At 35.0% G+C, this 18266-nt stretch overlaps 2 protein-coding genes across 2 annotated transcripts in view; one reads left to right on the forward strand and one right to left on the reverse strand.

Annotated features, from left to right (window-relative positions):
• Window positions 1–11385, reverse strand: part of LOC138189653 (adenylate kinase 7) — a 28265-nt gene extending 16880 nt beyond the window's left edge. Inside the window, exons 1-7 of the mRNA XM_069131736.1 lie at window positions 11197–11385; window positions 6910–7116; window positions 6314–6461; window positions 4767–5181; window positions 4201–4483; window positions 2945–3295; window positions 2575–2771 (exon numbers count right to left, since the gene is read on the reverse strand). Coding sequence (XP_068987837.1) covers window positions 2575–2771; window positions 2945–3295; window positions 4201–4483; window positions 4767–5181; window positions 6314–6461; window positions 6910–7116; window positions 11197–11385 — 1790 coding nt within the window. The remainder of the gene's footprint in view (window positions 1–2574; window positions 2772–2944; window positions 3296–4200; window positions 4484–4766; window positions 5182–6313; window positions 6462–6909; window positions 7117–11196) is intronic.
• LOC138189501 (synaptotagmin-10) overlaps window positions 1–18266 on the forward strand; it is a 54140-nt gene that overhangs the window by 21373 nt on the left and 14501 nt on the right. The window lies entirely within an intron of this gene.

Raw genomic sequence — 18266 nt, forward strand, 5'->3', positions numbered from 1 at the left:
TGCATCTCACCCAGTAGAGCCTAGCCGTTTATTGAGACCCGTTTTTATCCGCGTAATATAGAACGCAGGCATAGCGGAAAATTGTTGCAGGATGTTGTACTGGATGTTCTTTTACTGTATGTTATTATTGGCTATGGGAAAACACTTATCGACACTTCTCGTGGGAAGCAATTACATTCGCTGATAGCGCAGTTCGATAACCAATATTTCTGTACTAGGATAATGGGTAGGGGGTTTCCTAATCTCAGAAGTTCAGTTTGCTTAAGGATGACTACGGAGCAGTTCTAGTGCAAGTTGAGTGAACAGGATGACGTTGAATTTGCTAGGAAATTGCACTTCTACGAGACTTAATGATATAACACAGCGGCCCCAAATCATTTTAGAACATTATTTCCGATAAAATACTGCGTGCTCCAGGGATCGATCAATCTTTACCGTATTTGGAGTAAAATTCCAATAACGATTGTCCAAACACTACTCCGATCAATTTTATAAATTTAGAAAGATAAATGTTTGTTAAAATATCTTTTAAAATTTGTTTTTAAATATTCAGTTATTTATGGCATCCGCTTGCAATAAACAAGGCTACGACAGTGAATCATTTATTCCTTGAGAAATTGAATATTAATTGCAAAGACAGGAAAATGAAGTAGAGAGATTGACAGGAAGTGCAGTTGTCAGTTTAGCATCCGAGACGGTCGTATATTTTTTCTAACGTAATAAGTTCTATGGACTCATAAATCATGTTACATAAAACATGATATCGTAAAGTGGTAGAAGAAGAGGCATTTTCAATGAAGTAGGTTACATTCAAATGCTGAAGGACCACCACAAAGCACATACAAATGCCATCGTATTTGCTTGAATGCATTCAGAGAAACAACGTGGTGTGCATTGCACATAGAAATGCGATTATAACGCAAACGTCTACGATCATGTCCTACATTTGAAAGGAACGTCATCAAACGTTGTCCTTGAGCGATATTCTATACATCGTTGATTTCAGGAATTCTCTAATTCCAGGAAGCGTAACGTTCTATTTATGCTTCTATTAAAGTTTAATTATTACACGAATAGTACATTATCAAAGCAACGTCCAAATGTCAATTTACAATGAGAAGCTTCTGTTATTCTAATCAAAGAGATAAAGATGTAATGAATTATAATACCTTTTATTATATGCAAGCAAAAGTGAAGATTAAGAAAAGTCATGAATTTTAGAGACAGAATGTCGTCTCATAATCCTTGTTATAAATTGTATAACAGGAAGATGCAATCTGTACATAATATACTTCGTCTGGATATCACTCCATTATATTATATTGCGATAGAAACACAATAATATACAATGTGCTTGCCATCATGTATTATGCTAATACAGCTTAATCCAATTTGATATAGACGTGGCAATGTTTATTAACAATTTTGACCTAAAATTCAAGCTATATGGTTTGAAAGACTATTGTACATAACGTGTTATACAATGAAAGCACGCATTTCTTCGAAGAAACATACAACGCATATTTTGCGCTAGGAACGCGAAATTGGCCCGAAACAAGTCGCGTGCCTTTGTCGTTTGCTCCATGGAGCGCGTTATACAGGTGAAAACACGCCTTTAAGAGGACGGTGAATAGGTCAATAGCGTGATCCTGTTAACACAGATATCACGTACAGGGTGTTTGCGTTGTTATTATCCAACGTTTCTTCTCGTAAATGGTGAAAATATGACGAAAGTGAAAGAAGAAAATATTTCATTGTCTTTTTATGACATTACACAGTTAGAACACATTTCGATTAGTTGTATCCCCCCTTTAAGTATTTTATTTTGTCTTAAAATATGAAATAGTAATATAATAAGCAAGTATTCCTTATTTTTTTATTGTCCGTGTATATGAACTGATACTTAGCCTCATCGAATTGAGACAAAGTGTTGCAGAGTGTTGAAATTGTTTTATGTGATCTTGAACAATGTGTAACGTAAAAAACTCATGATCGCATCCTCTTGTTACAAAAATTATTACCAATTTTAAAAATATTAAATGTATTCTTCCCATAAATTCATCACGTACATAGAAAAACATTGTCTTATGATATGGTGAACGCTGTGTACTCGTCTACGAGAAACAAGATCCTCTTGAAATTGAATTTCTTGCACAGAAATATCGATCATTAAAAGCAACCTTTAAAGCAAGCTCGTGGTTCGATCTATGACGCGATTATCTCAACTCCATAAATCAAATTGCATGTGGACGAACGATTGCTGCCACATAGGCCACGACAAGAGACGGACGAAGCAGTTAACTAAATGAACGCGGCCTTCTGAATATGTATTTGGTTTAACGTCCAATTCGTTTAGCGTATTATTTGCCACTAGGCGGTGGCAAATGCGCACGATCGATACGTATAACATGATGTACATACATCAGTTGCATTCGCGGCCACATCACACGATCAAAGTTCGAGCAAACCTGCATCCGTATACGTTTGTTGCACAAAATAATGACAAACGTCTATGAAAATTTGAGAACGCTCAAAACAATTCGCAACGAATATTTTTTTAGTTGTTTCACCAACTTGTTCAAAAGGGGCTCGTCGAGACGACCATTGGTTCTTTGCATGTTTCGCTCTATTTCGTCCAACAGTTCCTGTATTTCTTCGACTTTAGTGGCTCTATCCTCTTCTAAGTCCTCGTCTTCCTCGTCCGCGTCTTCGAGCGTCTGCTCCGCTTCGTCCTGTTCTACTGCAGTCGTGGCTTCCTCGACCTCGTTTGACTGTTTGGAACGTTAGATCATTTTCTTATAATCGATAAAGTCGAATACTTAATTTTTGATATTTTTAAATTAAAATTAAACAAGAGCTAAAAGTAGTCTAAGAAAAATTTGAATATTATCCAAAGTTATTTCAACATTAGTGTAATATTTTTTTATAACTCATCTGTACTAACCAAATTTTCAATCGTATCCGCGATCAATGATTTCACATGAATGTAATGAATCTCGTAATGATCGGCGAGATAACGCGCGACCTTCGATTTTCCAGAAGCTGGTGGACCGAGGACTATTATTTTTATGGGATTCAGATTTCGCGCTGCTTTATATTCTCTGACAATGGCATTGATACTATCGGAAAACGGTGTATCAAGATGCCAAGATATCCTGTCTGTGATATATACGGGGTCGACTATTAGATTCATCGTCATCAGATCGTAAGTTCGTTGCGTGATTTCCGGCAGTAAGAAAGCTTCCTCCTGCGCGATCTTTTTCACCTTGCCGGTAGTTAGTGCTCTGCTTATTTTCTACGAAACAGTTTTATATATGCCTCGATGATACATTGCAGCAAAAATATACTTCGAACTTTTTCTACTTTTTTATTAGGTGAAATATAAGACAAATACCGAATATCATGATGAAAGAACGGTTTACAATTTTGAACATCGCATTGTTATTTTTATCGGAAAGGTGATCGAAAGATATGTAACATTTAATTTCTACAAAATTGAAAATGACTTTTATACAATATTTGATTACAAGACATAATTCCTCTTTTATTGAGGATAGATTCAAGAAATAAACGAAAGTCGGGAGAAGAGTTAAAGAGGTCTTAATAAACATATTTTTGAAATACAAAGTTATTCAGTTTTTTAATTTACAAGTTATTCCTAACATTACAAACATGCCATAAAACACGTAACACCTTTTCTGTTGCAATTGCTCGAAATGATGCCGCTACTCAAACTGTAAGTAGAACTAATTTGTAACAAGACATATCCATTCCGAGATCATCTGTTACCTGTTGACGCGTTGAACTCTCAAGCTATCCGTCATTTTATACCGTATACGATCACGTGATGGACTATTAACTTGCGAACTAAAAACTTGAACACTTCTCAGACTGTCGGTTATTGAACATACATTTATCAAACCTCTTTTTGTTTCTTATGTTTTTCTTATTTTTAAATTTTGATAAAAGAATCGAAATTTTCCCGGACAACGTGAAAGTATAAATTTCGATAATCAAAAGTTAATGGAAGAGATATTCGAAATAATTTCCAATGTTAATAGGTGCGAATCAGATGGAGAATATTTATTGAAAATACTAATTAATTCCTCTTCTAATTTTCTACCATTGAATCAGTTAGAATTTATGCAGGAAACAAAGATGTAATCGTTCACATAATAAAAGTGTATCAAAACGAGAAACCTTCGTGAAAAACTTCAAACCTATAAGAAAGGAGATAGAAGGAAAATGAAGTATCGCGTAAAATAATGTAAAAGTAGGCGAAAAGAGAACTATCAAGGGACTTCGAAGATTTGTAGAAAGCAAGTTCAGATGACAGAGCGCGAGAAATATATAAATCGAGTATACATGACAAAAGAGATTTCGCCACAATACCTTGACAATAGTGCTCTGTGAAGTCGGTTCTTGTTCCGCAGCTACGATATACCGTAATGGAGGCCAATTTTGTAAAACATCCAGCACTACACTGTATACCAACATAAAATGTATCATTTAATATACCTCTCTCTTTTTTTAATATCCTCTAAAAAGAAATATAGCAGAAAGCACGCAAAATGACTGAAATATTATAATTAGATTGGAGGTACATATATGGAAGCGATGTATAATATTGGAGTCGTGTTAATCCTGCGATTTGTTAAATCCTAGCAAACATGAACTTCATTCAATGCTTAACTGGAATTAGAATTATCGAGCTATTAATGTACACCATTCCACGAAATTATATGTATACGAATCGTTATGCTCACTTGGATAGGTCACGAATATGCAGTAATGGAATATTGTTATTTCCTTTTCCAATGATCGGTAGAAACGGTGCGTTCTGCCATGCCATCTTGAATAAATGATGCAAAGGACCCTGCTCGTCGCCATAAGTCACTCCGCAACAAATCACTAATGTTTTCAACTTGTCTTTAAGTTTGATTTTCTTTTTTACTATCACAACTTCCTTTTCACACTGAATGTGCTCCTTAAAGTTTGGATGAGGCTTCCTCTTCCTATAGTCTTCTTCCGTGAATGGTAAGTCCGGCTCATCCGGATTCAATGGTTTTGTATTGGCCCAAGTCATCAAAGTAGATATCAGGATGAAGTTTCGTACTTCGTTGTTACGTTTGAAAGCCTTTGGCGATATTTGCTCCATCTTTTCTAGTTGCTGAACGATGTCTAAAAGAAGCGGATAAAATGAGAAATTGAGAACTTTGATGACTTTTTGTTTGTCTTGGAAGTTTATTAAAGTGTGTAAGCAGGATATTAGAGGCGAAGTTATGGTAAAAAGGGCGAGTACTTGAGGTGTATTATTTATATCGATTTTAAATACTAACAAAATAGGTATGTTAAAGAAATTTTATAGTAGAAAATTATATCTTATTACATGGTAAGTAAATTTTTACATATTTTAATATTAAATTGTTTCAATTGTTAATTATACAGAATTCTGATCAATTATAATTTTTAATATGTATTAATATATACTAATCATTAATACCTCAATTATTATTTTGAAATCAGTCGGAAAAATTGAAAAAAAGGTATCTATAGAAAATCTATTAAGAACACTCACCTTAAGTTTCATAAAAATACATATAAAAACCTTTATCAGTTCCATACAATCCAGACTATGTAACTCGAAACCCTTGTAGCTTAAACATTGTTAAACATTAGATCTTTTACCTTGGCAATATCAGAGAAGGCTCGACCTTTGAGAACGGACCTTTCAACGCCATAACATAGATATGACACTTTATGCGTCCTGGATCTACCATTATCATCATGTCCACGCATTATGATAGCACCTATACATGTCCACGCACACAGACTCAATAAAACGAACATCATCCCTGATATAGTGACGAGAAACAGGAACGGGTTCAAGGATAAAACGACCGTCAATGCGAAGCAATCGCACCGCGGTGGAACATCTGCGGCTTTTAACACAGGGTCTTTTAAGACCCGTACGTTCTCTTTTTATCTCCTCTTTGTTTTTAGAAGAAATTATAATTCACGTATTCATCTCCCTTCATTGTTCTCTTACATATATCAAGCGTTCGCTTATCTCCAGGGTGAGGTAATATATTCTCTCCAGACACAAGATTCTCTCCTCAGTAGTTACACGAATAATTATCCAGGCAAATAGAGGATCGTTGCAGAATTTAAAATCAGATTCGAATTGAAATTTCCTCATGGAATAACGACTCGTGTTACAATCTGGGCGGAGCTTCCGCGCCATTGCTGGCCTTTTGCGAGCTTGATACGATTAATACGTGAAATTCAACCGACACTTCTCGCGACTACTAACATTTCAGTGCCCATCGAGCCTCTTCGACCTGTCCCTGATCCTGAGTGATATCGTATATCACGATGCCGCACTTCATCAGCTCCTGCAGAAGCGCATCCCTATTCCTCACGTCTTTTATAATCATAACCACGTCCTCTGGCGCGGAATGCTGAAAGGGCAAAACGGAAGAAATTCCACGCAATAAAAACGAATTGAAATATACAGGAGGGTTGCTCCTGCCATTTTTAAGTGTTAGAATGGAGTTAAAAGAAAACTCGAAAGAAAACTTGACAAATAACCAACCGAGGGGGGGTCACAAGAAAAGCGTCTTCCAGAGACTTGGCGAGGGAGTGGAACATTGAATTTGTATGAGCAGAAAGCGAACGAAAAGAATATCGCGAAATTGGTCGTTTAACATCGTTTTGTACCCACCGCGAGAAATGATTGCACGGAATAAGGGGTCGATAGAAACACTTTCCCCGACTGTCGCGACGGTGTAGAAAAATAAATTTACCGAAAAATCCCAGTCTTTGGGAACTGTAGATGGTGGCGCAGCATGGGGGGGGAAAGCAGTCAAGCGTTAATCGCGCTAAAAGGGGGTTGCGAGTGTCGTTTACCTCTGGAGACGAAATTGTTCCAATCACTTCGTACTTTCTCGGCGAGTCCGCTAAATCTTGAAGCTTTACATCCCCTGCAACAAGATTCATAGTTTGTTCCAACCTTTCTTTTCGCTCTTGCTCCTCCTCCTCTACTCCCAGTTCTTCTTCCTCCTCCTCTCCCAAATCTTCCCCTTGTGGATTAACGTATACACGATCCGATAAGAGCTGAGAAAGAAGAATTTAATTGCTAGCGATGTTGAAAAGAAAGATGCTACGTGTGTACGGGCGTCGATCCGCATAATGTTACTAAACTGAAAGCATAATATGATAGCAAATGATTCTGTATGAAAAAATAACTAGAAGACATAGAGTGATATTTTTTCCATATTAAATTTTGTTCTCTTTCTTTCATTTGTATTCTTTTCCATCTGTTTAAGGAGTGAAGTATGAAATAATATGGAATGACGGAAGAAATATTTTTTATCCAACAAACATATATATCATCCACATTTTAGTGTTTTAATAGTATTGCCTGGAGGATGTAAATTTGGAGCATCCGGCGACAAGTAATTTGTCATGCATCTTCTCTTCCCACGGGGTTTCGATTATGTATGATCATACCCGCTAAGCTAAGAGGAGGTGAAGATAATTGGTTTAACCACTCAGCTTTCAAATTTTGTATATAATATGCATAATAATATGTTTAAAGCGTAAGATGCATAAATTTCCAATCTCAACAGTAAAAACGACAAATCTTGATAAAAGAACTTCATTCTACGGATTCGCGTTCTTTTCTTCATAAATCTCTCCGTTTCGTATCACCAGTTCGGCGTTATCTTATGTATCGATCTTTCACTTCAGTTTCGGGAAAGGACCTTTCAACAAAGAACTTTATTGCGCTACGCCGATAGAAATACGATTATTGCATCCGGTGTATCAATGACGCAGCAAAAAGAGCAATTTCCGTTTAAAATGAGCGTAGTTAGCAGTTTCCGACGGGATTCTCGATTAAATCTAATCGGTCAAAAGGCCATTTAATTAACGTTATTCGCCTCTGAAACTGACCTTTTTCGATCGTGTTCCCCAAGTTTATGGCGCAAGAAATTCGATTTGTAGTTTCTCTCGTTCGACTTTTTGACGGGTCACCAATCGAGAATCGAATTATATCACGGCCAGGGGGCACGAATGGGTACAAGAATAATGACCTATCGATTGTTACCTTTAAAAGAGATGCGTAATTTATTCTAGGAAGAGTAGTTCGCAATTAAGCGGTTCGCTGTGAAACTCAGTATGCTTCCTGCTTGTACTAACTTAATTGAATGGGAACATTCTTTTTGTTGCTTCCTACATTAAAAATAATTATAGTACGTTTTGATGCGATCTATATGTATGAGATAATTGATTGGTTTATTTTTAGCAGGCAACATAGAACGATCTTGTTTAGAATGTGGAATCGTAGCCTCTTTAATGCGGATAATAGCTTCATTATAGATATTGCGTCTGTATCGACGATTTTTATGTTTCCGTCGTTTTTTATGAGTACGAAACAAAGTATGGGGATAAAATATATCCATTGCTGGATTATAATAAGAGCGATAAACTTTTCTCTAGAAAATTTGCTCAAAAATGTTGGAATACAACGATATTAATCGCGTACAGATGAGGTGATCGATCGATCGGATTATTCCCTTCGTTGCCCAGCGCTATCCCCACTAGCGTGCGTTCGTTAGATGTACCGCGGCTGCTAGCGCGTGCATGCTCTTCCGAGAATTCGGCGGAAGAAGTATAAGGATATGGACGGAACATTCGGCACGTCGGTGTCGCGCTTTGACGGCATAGCGCTTTGCATCGCGAAGCTGCTAGAAGGTTCCGTGACACGTGCCGCCACAAAGACATGCACATAGGTCACACTCATTACTGTATAGAGAGTGGGGATTCAAAATCTTTTCAAGGGCCATGGATCACTTAGTCAGTCTGAGAATAACTAGCCAACTGTCAACATTCATAACGTTTACTTGTATTTTACTATAACTTTGTTTAATAAAAATCATATAGTATTGTTTCAATACAAACATTGTGTCTTCCACGGTTTATTAATCTTAATTTCAAGATTAAATTCTAACAAAAAATCTTTATGTTTTGTTCATTTACTTATATATTATAGTAGGTCTGAAAGTTTTGGTATCAAAAAATAAATCTTTTGTCATTTGAGTGAATTTAAAGATCGGTAAATCACATACGGACACACCAATTAATTTGTTTTCCTACAAAATAGAGAAAAATTAGAGCATAGGAAGCGAAATGGTGTCCTTCGTTTATCTCAACTCCGTTTCCTGTTAAACGAACAGTATTGTCGATTGAAAATTCATTCACCATTCACGAGATTCTGCACAACAGTCACGTATGCATGACACATGAATAATCCATCTTTCGCGAACTACCACGATCCCAACTACATAATTATTTCACGCAGGCATTAAAATATTAACAAATTCCTCAAACTCATACTGTTGATATTTTAATTTCATAAACAATTTCATAGATTTAATGAAAATGTAGAATGAAATCCCGCATTACGTTGGTAATTGATAATTAACCTAGCGTAATACCCGAACAATATTCGAATAAAATTAGACTAAATTCTATATAGAATATCATGGTGTTTTCAGAATATTTTATAATAATTTTCCACTGTATGACTTATATCTAATTTCAACTTAGCTCTTTTCTCTAAAATCGCTCGGTATTTCAATTCCTTCTTCCTTAAATTTTGAACACACGATGCTCAAATTTGCTCAATAATTTACGGTCTCCTGATGGAATATTTACGCACAGCTTGTACCAGGATGCCCAATAAAGGACCGCAAACCCATATCTTGTGGGAAACACCATTTGATCTAAAATGCATGTGAAATCCTTATTCAAGGTTACGTTAAATTATACCGTATCTGCCCAAGTCATATCGCACCTTGTCCCAGGTACACAGTCACGAGAATTATTTGCATTTTCTACTTAATTGCTTGAACGCGCCGCGGAGAAAGTAAGCTCCAGTCGCTTAGATGTTACCGACGACTATCGATCAATTCGCGACCGCAAATTCACTGACACACAATTTGCCTGTAATTTGCAAGCACTTATCCGGCAAAGGGGAACCAACGTTGCACTCGGTTGTTAAAAAAAGATTCTACCTGGAGGATGTTTAAAGAGGATATGATAGAACTAATTCGAAATCGATACCATGAGACATGCATATGGGGTGTTATGAAAGAAAGTCTGAGACCTTACTCTTTCACCTTAGTTCTTCACCTTGTCTTCTTTCGACCTTCGATAGTTGCATATCTTTCGAATACTCAATTCATAATATTTTTCTTTGTGTTTTTATTTCGAATGATTAATCAATACCAGTACATGTTAAAATGTGTGTTTTTAGTTTAATTCTTATGGTCTCTACGATTTGAAGAGGAACTGAATGTTTCGCTTTAAAAGTTTATAATAAAACGATACATTGTGGAATGTCGTTGAGTTTATTTTATTATGATCTGTTCCATGTTTTTATGGAATGGAAAACGATATAGGTTTTGTATTGTATATTTAAAAAATTGACATTAAAATTCTGAAACGAATCTTAAGATATTATTTATCATTCTAAAACTTCTTTGAGCTTATTCCTTACTGTACTATTAAATTGAAATATTTCATGACTATCGAGATTAAGCGGAACACCCGGTATATTATATAAATGCATGCAACCATCAACTAGAACGTATGCAAAGCGATATATATGAGTTTTTATGTAGGAAGAAGTATGTATATTTTATAACATGTATATTTTTATAGCATATTTCTTATTTATGTGCTAGTTTATAGCACGCTTTCCACATCATTATAGTCACACCTTTTTATGATGAAATGAAAGCTTTTTATAAGATATTTAGCACTTTTATCGCCGGATTAATATTTCCTGGAATTGAATTAAATTTTAAAAGATCGCGAGTGGAGTTTAAATACAAAATTATTTTCAAATTAAAATTCGATTTGCATTTTATCAAAATATAGATAGTTTTTCTGAAAAAAAACTGCACGTGGCTTGAAAAAATTTGGTTCCGCGTGTATATCTCGTACAAAAATTACTTTTATCTCATCGTTGGCAAAATCATAATAACCTCATTCGTAATAACCTGTATCAAAATTATTCTATCTAAATGCTGTACTAACATTAAATCTTTGGTAAAATTGCAGTGACCCCATAAATTTTTTTGAATGAAAACTTTTGATAAAGTTCAAATGTGAACTTTTCACGCTTACATCGACCAGTTTTCTGCCGTGATAGCTGTCAACATGATTGATAAACACGCGCCACGGTTTGAAACTCGGCTCGACAGGTTCCTCCTCCGCAGAGTCGTTCTTGGATATTCGGGGTGTTCCTGGATTATTCTTCGACGATAAGTTGACATTGTTAACATCATCCGCATACGATACTGAAATCTTCTTCATCTCTGTGATTATCGTTTCTCGTGCGGACGAAAGGTACAAATCTGTCGCGTGATCCACGTTTGAATTTTAATTGGCTCGATTACACGCACGACTTCGCGCCGTTGATGCTTTCGAATCGTGTCCAATATCGCATGGAAGTGAAATTTCAAACGAATATAAATTGTAATAGAGCGAATGATAGATTTCAGTTTGTGAGCATTTAGAAATATTATACTTTAGTAATATTAATTAATACTTTTTAGTATTTTATATAATTTTTGTTAAATTACTTTCTGATGAAAAATATATACGAGGGAATGATAAATAACATTTTGGAGTTTATTGTTGATTATCGATTAACAGGAATATTTCATGAGAAATTCCAAGCTATCTTTTATCAAATTTTATTGATTGTATTGCAATATTTAGTACTTCTATCTTTTTGAAATTGCCTCTCAATGTGAAATATATAACCTGAAAATAATAAATGGTATTTTACTGTTCGTTATTGGTTTTCGATTAACGATAATGCTTCACGAGAAATTTCAAGTAATTTCTTTCTCAAGTTTTAATGACTGCATTATCATATCTAATATTTTATGTAACTTTCTAAAATTGTCTTTCAATGGAAGATAAATAGCACTTCGTAATTTTTCTTTTAAATCATTTATCTATTGTTTAATATACTTCTCGATATTGCAAACAATTTAAGTAATAAAAATCAATATTGTGATTATGATACAAAGTATAACGAAAAACAAATATTTTTTGATAATAAAATATGATTGCTTTTCTCACTATACATCGCTGATTAATTTTACACGAATTCGTCTTTTCTTTTTTTCCAATATATCATCCACTACTATTTACAAAGGCAAAGACTTATTATTCGTTTAACAACTCATTACATATTCATGTCGTGTTACAAAGACAACGGAATTAAATTATGTTCACTTCATAAATTCTCGCGCACAATAATTAATATCCAAATTCGCTATTCCATAAATTGCTTCTTCCAATTAAGCTACCAATTAATTAAGTTGAAGAATTACGCTTTCCAAACTTTGTCGATATAACAATATATATATATATATATGTACATATAATACAAATATAGATAATATGGATAATATTTGACGTATTGTAAAATATTCTTCTTCAAGTTATCTAAATAAAATCCAAGATATCAGATTAAATCGAATCAATCGAATTACATCGAATCTACTTTTATTATCGTCCCTAAAGGTCTCAGAAAAATCGTGACGAAGAACAAACGAAATATAGTAGGTCGAAAGGTCGCCGATCAAATTGTCCGATGTCCCAGATGATGCAAGTGAAACGTGACAGTCCAGCTAACCTCTTGGAGATTACAGCGCGCGTTAGAAAGGTAAGGTCAGGGTCGTGAACATTTCGTCACACAGTGATCAGTGCGTCATGTGTCATGGTCATGAAAATCTATCTGAAATATCCAATTCAAACATAGCTCGTATTTTGTATTTCTCGATCGATTGGCCAATATCATCTTATCACGAGTTTTCTATCAAAAAGGGATCGTTCCAATTTCGTTTCTTCATAACCACTGTAGCTGAATTTTAGAGTCGTAATTTGATTAAAAAACAGTTCAGTCACGAAAGAGATGAAATCCTATATTTGTGAAATTTGCAAATATTGACTTAAATTTTATATCAACAAAATATTTTTCATTAGACAAGATGAAGAAATTTATCAATAATTTCATTGACTAAAATATTTTTATAAAAATTAAACAAGGGTAATAGATAATCAAGCAATTGTTTCGAGAACTGTAATAGAAAAATTAATAGAAAATAAATTACTTTAAACTATAACTATAACACAGAAATTAACGGAATTCCAACCTGCATCAATACCGTGAAACTCGATCATTTTATTGCATCTACTTGAACTCTCTTTACATATAATATACCTCTTTAATCTGGACGTTTATCATAAATACTTCGTGAAGTTCCGCTTAATTGGAACTAGGTGCAGAGGGTAAAAATTTGCGCGTTACCATGGTAAGGTGTCTGTGCAACGCACAAACCAGCCCATATAACCTTGCCGCCTACGCAACCGGGATGCGAGGGTCAAGGCTGGCATGTAATCCACGCGAAAGATGAAAAAAGCTAGGATAATCGATAATTGAACGGCTGTATGGCGGGGAATTTGCGCAAATGGAAGGTGGACCATATGACTAGGCAATTTGAAATATCACTGGAAAGCCATGCAGCACGTTTTCCGAGCATGTAATGACTTCCGGGACTCGATGTTTCCAACGCTTTGTCATAATATTCCAACTCAATAGGGACTCCATTGATACCGGATATGACTGAATATGGAACTTTATTAAAATAGCGACCTAGTTTAAGAAAAATCATACGTTACGAATTTTATACTCTTTTCCACTCTCCTTTTCTTTTTTAATTTCGCGAGTTAAGTGAAAAATTTCAGCGCCCGATAAATCTAAAGTGGAGATATACTGTAACGTCCTATGGAAAGAACAACTGTAAAGGGTGTTGCACGGAAATTTATCGCTGACGGGTACCATTTTAAAGAGCCAGTCTGTATATGAGACAGAGGTATCGTGTATTATAAGGTGTCAAGATTGTTATCGTGTACAAAGTATTTTAATAGGACGGATGGATTTCATAAAAGAAATTAAAAATTAAATGGACATAAACTAATTTTATATACTGACTTTGCTTATGATCTCGTTAGTGGTCTCGTGTAAGAGCCCTTTCCTTTACAGCATTTTTGGTAAGGACACCTAGGAATATCCAAACTTTGTAACTTCAGTATAGAATGTGTTAATTGCATATATTGTAGTTGAAATCTTCCCATAATATAATGATTAAGTTTCGAACTCAGTCAAACTCAGTTATAAGAAGAGATGCAATTACAAGCAACTCAAGTTGATACGTTACGTAATGATACAAAGAGAGCAAAAAATAATTTAGAACTATTTAACTATTTAGCTTTACCTTTGCACCAGTTACGTATCCCTCGACTGCGTCTCAACGATTTCCACGTTGAAATAGCTGGCGCCTACATCGACTGTAAAAGTAACTCGAGCTTTTTCCTCTCAGCTATTCCCTCTTAGTCGACGAAAATAAAATATCCTCTTGCGAAACGACTCGTAACTCTCGTAATTGTTGCACCGCACACCAAGCGATATACATCAAGATGGTGGGCGGGGATGGGTCAGAAAATGGCCTCGGAGAGCTTTGCTACTACTAAAAAATGCAGGCTGGACCGTGTTCACCCTGTTGCAAACGAATATTAAGAGGCGGGTAAAGACGTAATTCGCTAGCATCAATCACTTAGGCGCACACGCAGGGACGCTATGGCATTCGAGACCGCGATTCTCGAACGAATGGGCCGTAAATCGAGTTTACGCCCAAACTTGTGCACATTATCACCTTCGTCATGCGATCATCGCTACCTTGCTCCACTAGACGATAAGAATGAAGAGACCTTGATAGAACTCAGCTGTTCAAGCTTTTTACGATCTTCTGGTGCGTGGCTTCGCGATTACCGATTCGTTACGATAGGGTGAAAAACAAACCAGTGGAAGTCAGAAGGGTGTAGGAAACTTATTGAAGACGCGAGAGAGAGTGGAACACTGATTCCCGGAATACCGATACGGCTTTATCGATATTCGATTTTATTACGAACGATAACTTAACCCATTTACTGTTATGATTCCTATCTAGAAATCATAAAAAGTTACATATATATACACCGTAAATTTTATGCATTATGATTCCCAAACTGGGAGTGTTTCATCGAATCCATCAACCTAAAATTTCCTTTGGATAAATAAACAATTGTATGTGTGTTCTTTTTTTAAATTTCCAAGTGCAGTCTAAAAGCGTAGATTTATCGTAAAAAGTCGTAGGAATTGGAAAGAAAAACGAAAGTGCCGTTTGATGGATGATATTCTGGTTTATCGTAGTATATTCTTGGGAAAAGTCCTTGCTACATGGACTATCTATGACCGCCTATAACGGGCCTGTGTAAATGCGGTGATTGCAAATCTTCGTGTATTTATACATTCAGTGACACACAAATTTACAATCATTATGAATACAGGGAACAGCATGGTCGCACGTAATTCGTAACAATATCGGATCGAATAGGTTGTAATTATTTTTAGTCGTGTCGGGCTATGTAATTAAAGGATCGTTTATTTAAATAGGGCAATTTATGTTTCGCAAGTGTTACATGCTACTTAACCTTGCATTAGAAATCTGTGTATCCGATACAGTTTGTTTCTTGTGCGAGATCCAAATATTTGAGTAAATTATTAAATTTAAACAGGACACTAAATTAAATTTTCATTTTAATTAGGATGTAGTATATTGTATGAAAATTATATCATAATATGCAAGGTACCCATACGGTTTTAATCGAGATAATTGTACCTATTATAGTTACATAGTAATTCTAATTTGAACTCCAAATCCACTAAAGATAAATTTATTAACAAACGATAAATATATATTTGTCAATCAAAAAATATGAACTGTTCATACGTTGTTTTAAATTGTCTTGCAAATTTAGGGCTCGAAGTACTATCTACTCGGTTAGTCGGCTCCTTTTCTAGCTCCTTTTAGGAATGGAATCTACTTCGCAGCATTTATACTTCTCCAAAATTTTAAGTTTACATACGCGTCCGAAACGATTCTCGTATATTAAATAAATCGCTGAAACAGCCGTATTTATATAAAAATTGAAGAGTTGATAATCCGGATTGTTTAGTCCGATAAAAGGTACATCCAACAAACGAAAAATCCAGGCTCATATATCGGCTCAATCGTTCTAATCCAATCAATCATACGGTAGCATCCTCACCGATTCCAAAAACAATATTTGTGCGATGGTTGTACGCGTTGCTTTTGTCTTGCCGCGGAATCGATATTTTATTTTAAAATGGCTGCATATATGATATACGAGCATCGAATACATTTTTGTATTGACATGCGTATAAACTGAGGATTTATGTAAAAGCGCAATGAAATTTATAAAAATGCAGATATCGAGTCATAGAGAGTTCGACGCAAAAAATTGTATAGAATAGAATAAATTCTGATTCGCACAAATCATCCATACTGAAATGTAATGAATTCTTTATTTGAAACAATTAAGACTTATTTTTAAAAAAGCTACTGAAATTTCATGACTATATATACATTTCCTAAATTAATATTAAGGAAAAAGTTTGTTACACAGGGTAGATTAATTTCAAAAAAGCTCAATGCTCTGATTATAGAATTTCTCTAAACTCCTAAGCATTCAAATTTATTTAAACCTTGAAATATTCTCTAATATTTCTCTTCATTTCTATTTCAAATCTCTACTTTTTATAATTAACTAACAGGCTTTATATTGATCAATATCGCTGATTGATACAAGTCCTTCGAATAATGAAGATGGCTAATTAAAACAAATCTGGATAATAAAGAAAATCGACGAGTTGGAAAATCGATTTGATTGTATTAATCCGATTAGTCGTACTTCAACCTCTCTGCAGATTTTCCCGTTAACCATTGCCCATAACGATTGTATTTAGCTTTACTAGTTAAAAAAGAATGTATAGAAGGAATTAGATTTAAGTATCAAATTATAGACATTTTTAATATACTCGATCGCTTGTTAATCCTCCTACGGTTCACAAAAGATGAGAGTTGCCATTCCGTGTGAAGCGCGTTACGGTCTCTTCCGTTAATGAGTTTCTTAGTTATCAAGTTAGATAGGTTTCCATTTTATTCTGATTACGTTTAATCTTTTAGGAAGTAAAATTTTTCAAACATCTCTTCCTACATATCATAAAATAGCTTAATTAAGATTGTTCGAGGCCATTCTAAATTAGTAAATTAGGTGCCCCAAATAGCTTGGTATTAAACATAATGCATCCAAAAGATGTCCCTCAATCAGGATTAGAGGCTTATATTAGACAAGGTCATGACAGTTATCTCTAATTGATTACTGTAGAAAATGGTTTGGATCAATAAATTACATAACACGTTAGCAAAACATTAATAAGAGCGAAATTAATACAAATTAACATCTTATTTAAAAATTAAATAATAATTACTTTTAAAACATCACTGAATGTTCACTCGATGTTCACTTAATGAATCTGTATCATATTTTACCTTCGGTAATAAACTTGAAGCAACCCTATCCTTGAAACATTGTCTTGTCTTGGAACAACAAGAAATAAATATAGCAAATCACTTAACTATTACCAATACTTCTTTTTTTGTTACTCAACTCGGCAATACCGTACTTACTCATAGTCTCACCGACACTAACTAGATTGAAACTAAATATCCTAACCATGTAAGTAAATAAATGTAAAATATTTAAATATTGAATTTTCTAAAAATTATAATTATATAATCTCTTTCGAAGTGTCGAATAAGCCTACGATTAAATACCTACTACGCTGATGAGTCACTCATAGGATCCCAGTAATTACAATGCAAAAACCTAAAGTAGAGGATACAAATTCTCAGAAGTAGGGAACCAAGTTTAAAATCTGAAGGCGTCGACATCCGCTGATGTAGTGGGAAAATCATTGTTCGTCAAAACGATGCGGACACGCGAACGCCTAATGAAGCATCCTACCCGTTGGAAACTCATTCTATTTGCATTATTCGAGGCGCTCGTTGTATTATTATACGATCCAGGTGGTTGCGACGAGTTCCTGTCATTATGGGCGTTGAAGACACGATTAATAAAGACGGCAGAACAAACTCGAGACTCGTTTACGTGAAGATGTGTCTAACGCAGGCATGAGCAGCTCATGACCGTATATTGTGATGGAAAAACTGCTAAGCGTGTGTGTGGAACTCTGTACATTAAATCTGATAAATTCA

The sequence above is a fragment of the Bombus flavifrons genome, chromosome 2 (assembly GCF_040668555.2).
Source record: "Bombus flavifrons isolate JBK064 chromosome 2, iyBomFlav1_principal, whole genome shotgun sequence".
Taxonomy (NCBI): Eukaryota; Metazoa; Arthropoda; class Insecta; order Hymenoptera; family Apidae; genus Bombus; species Bombus flavifrons.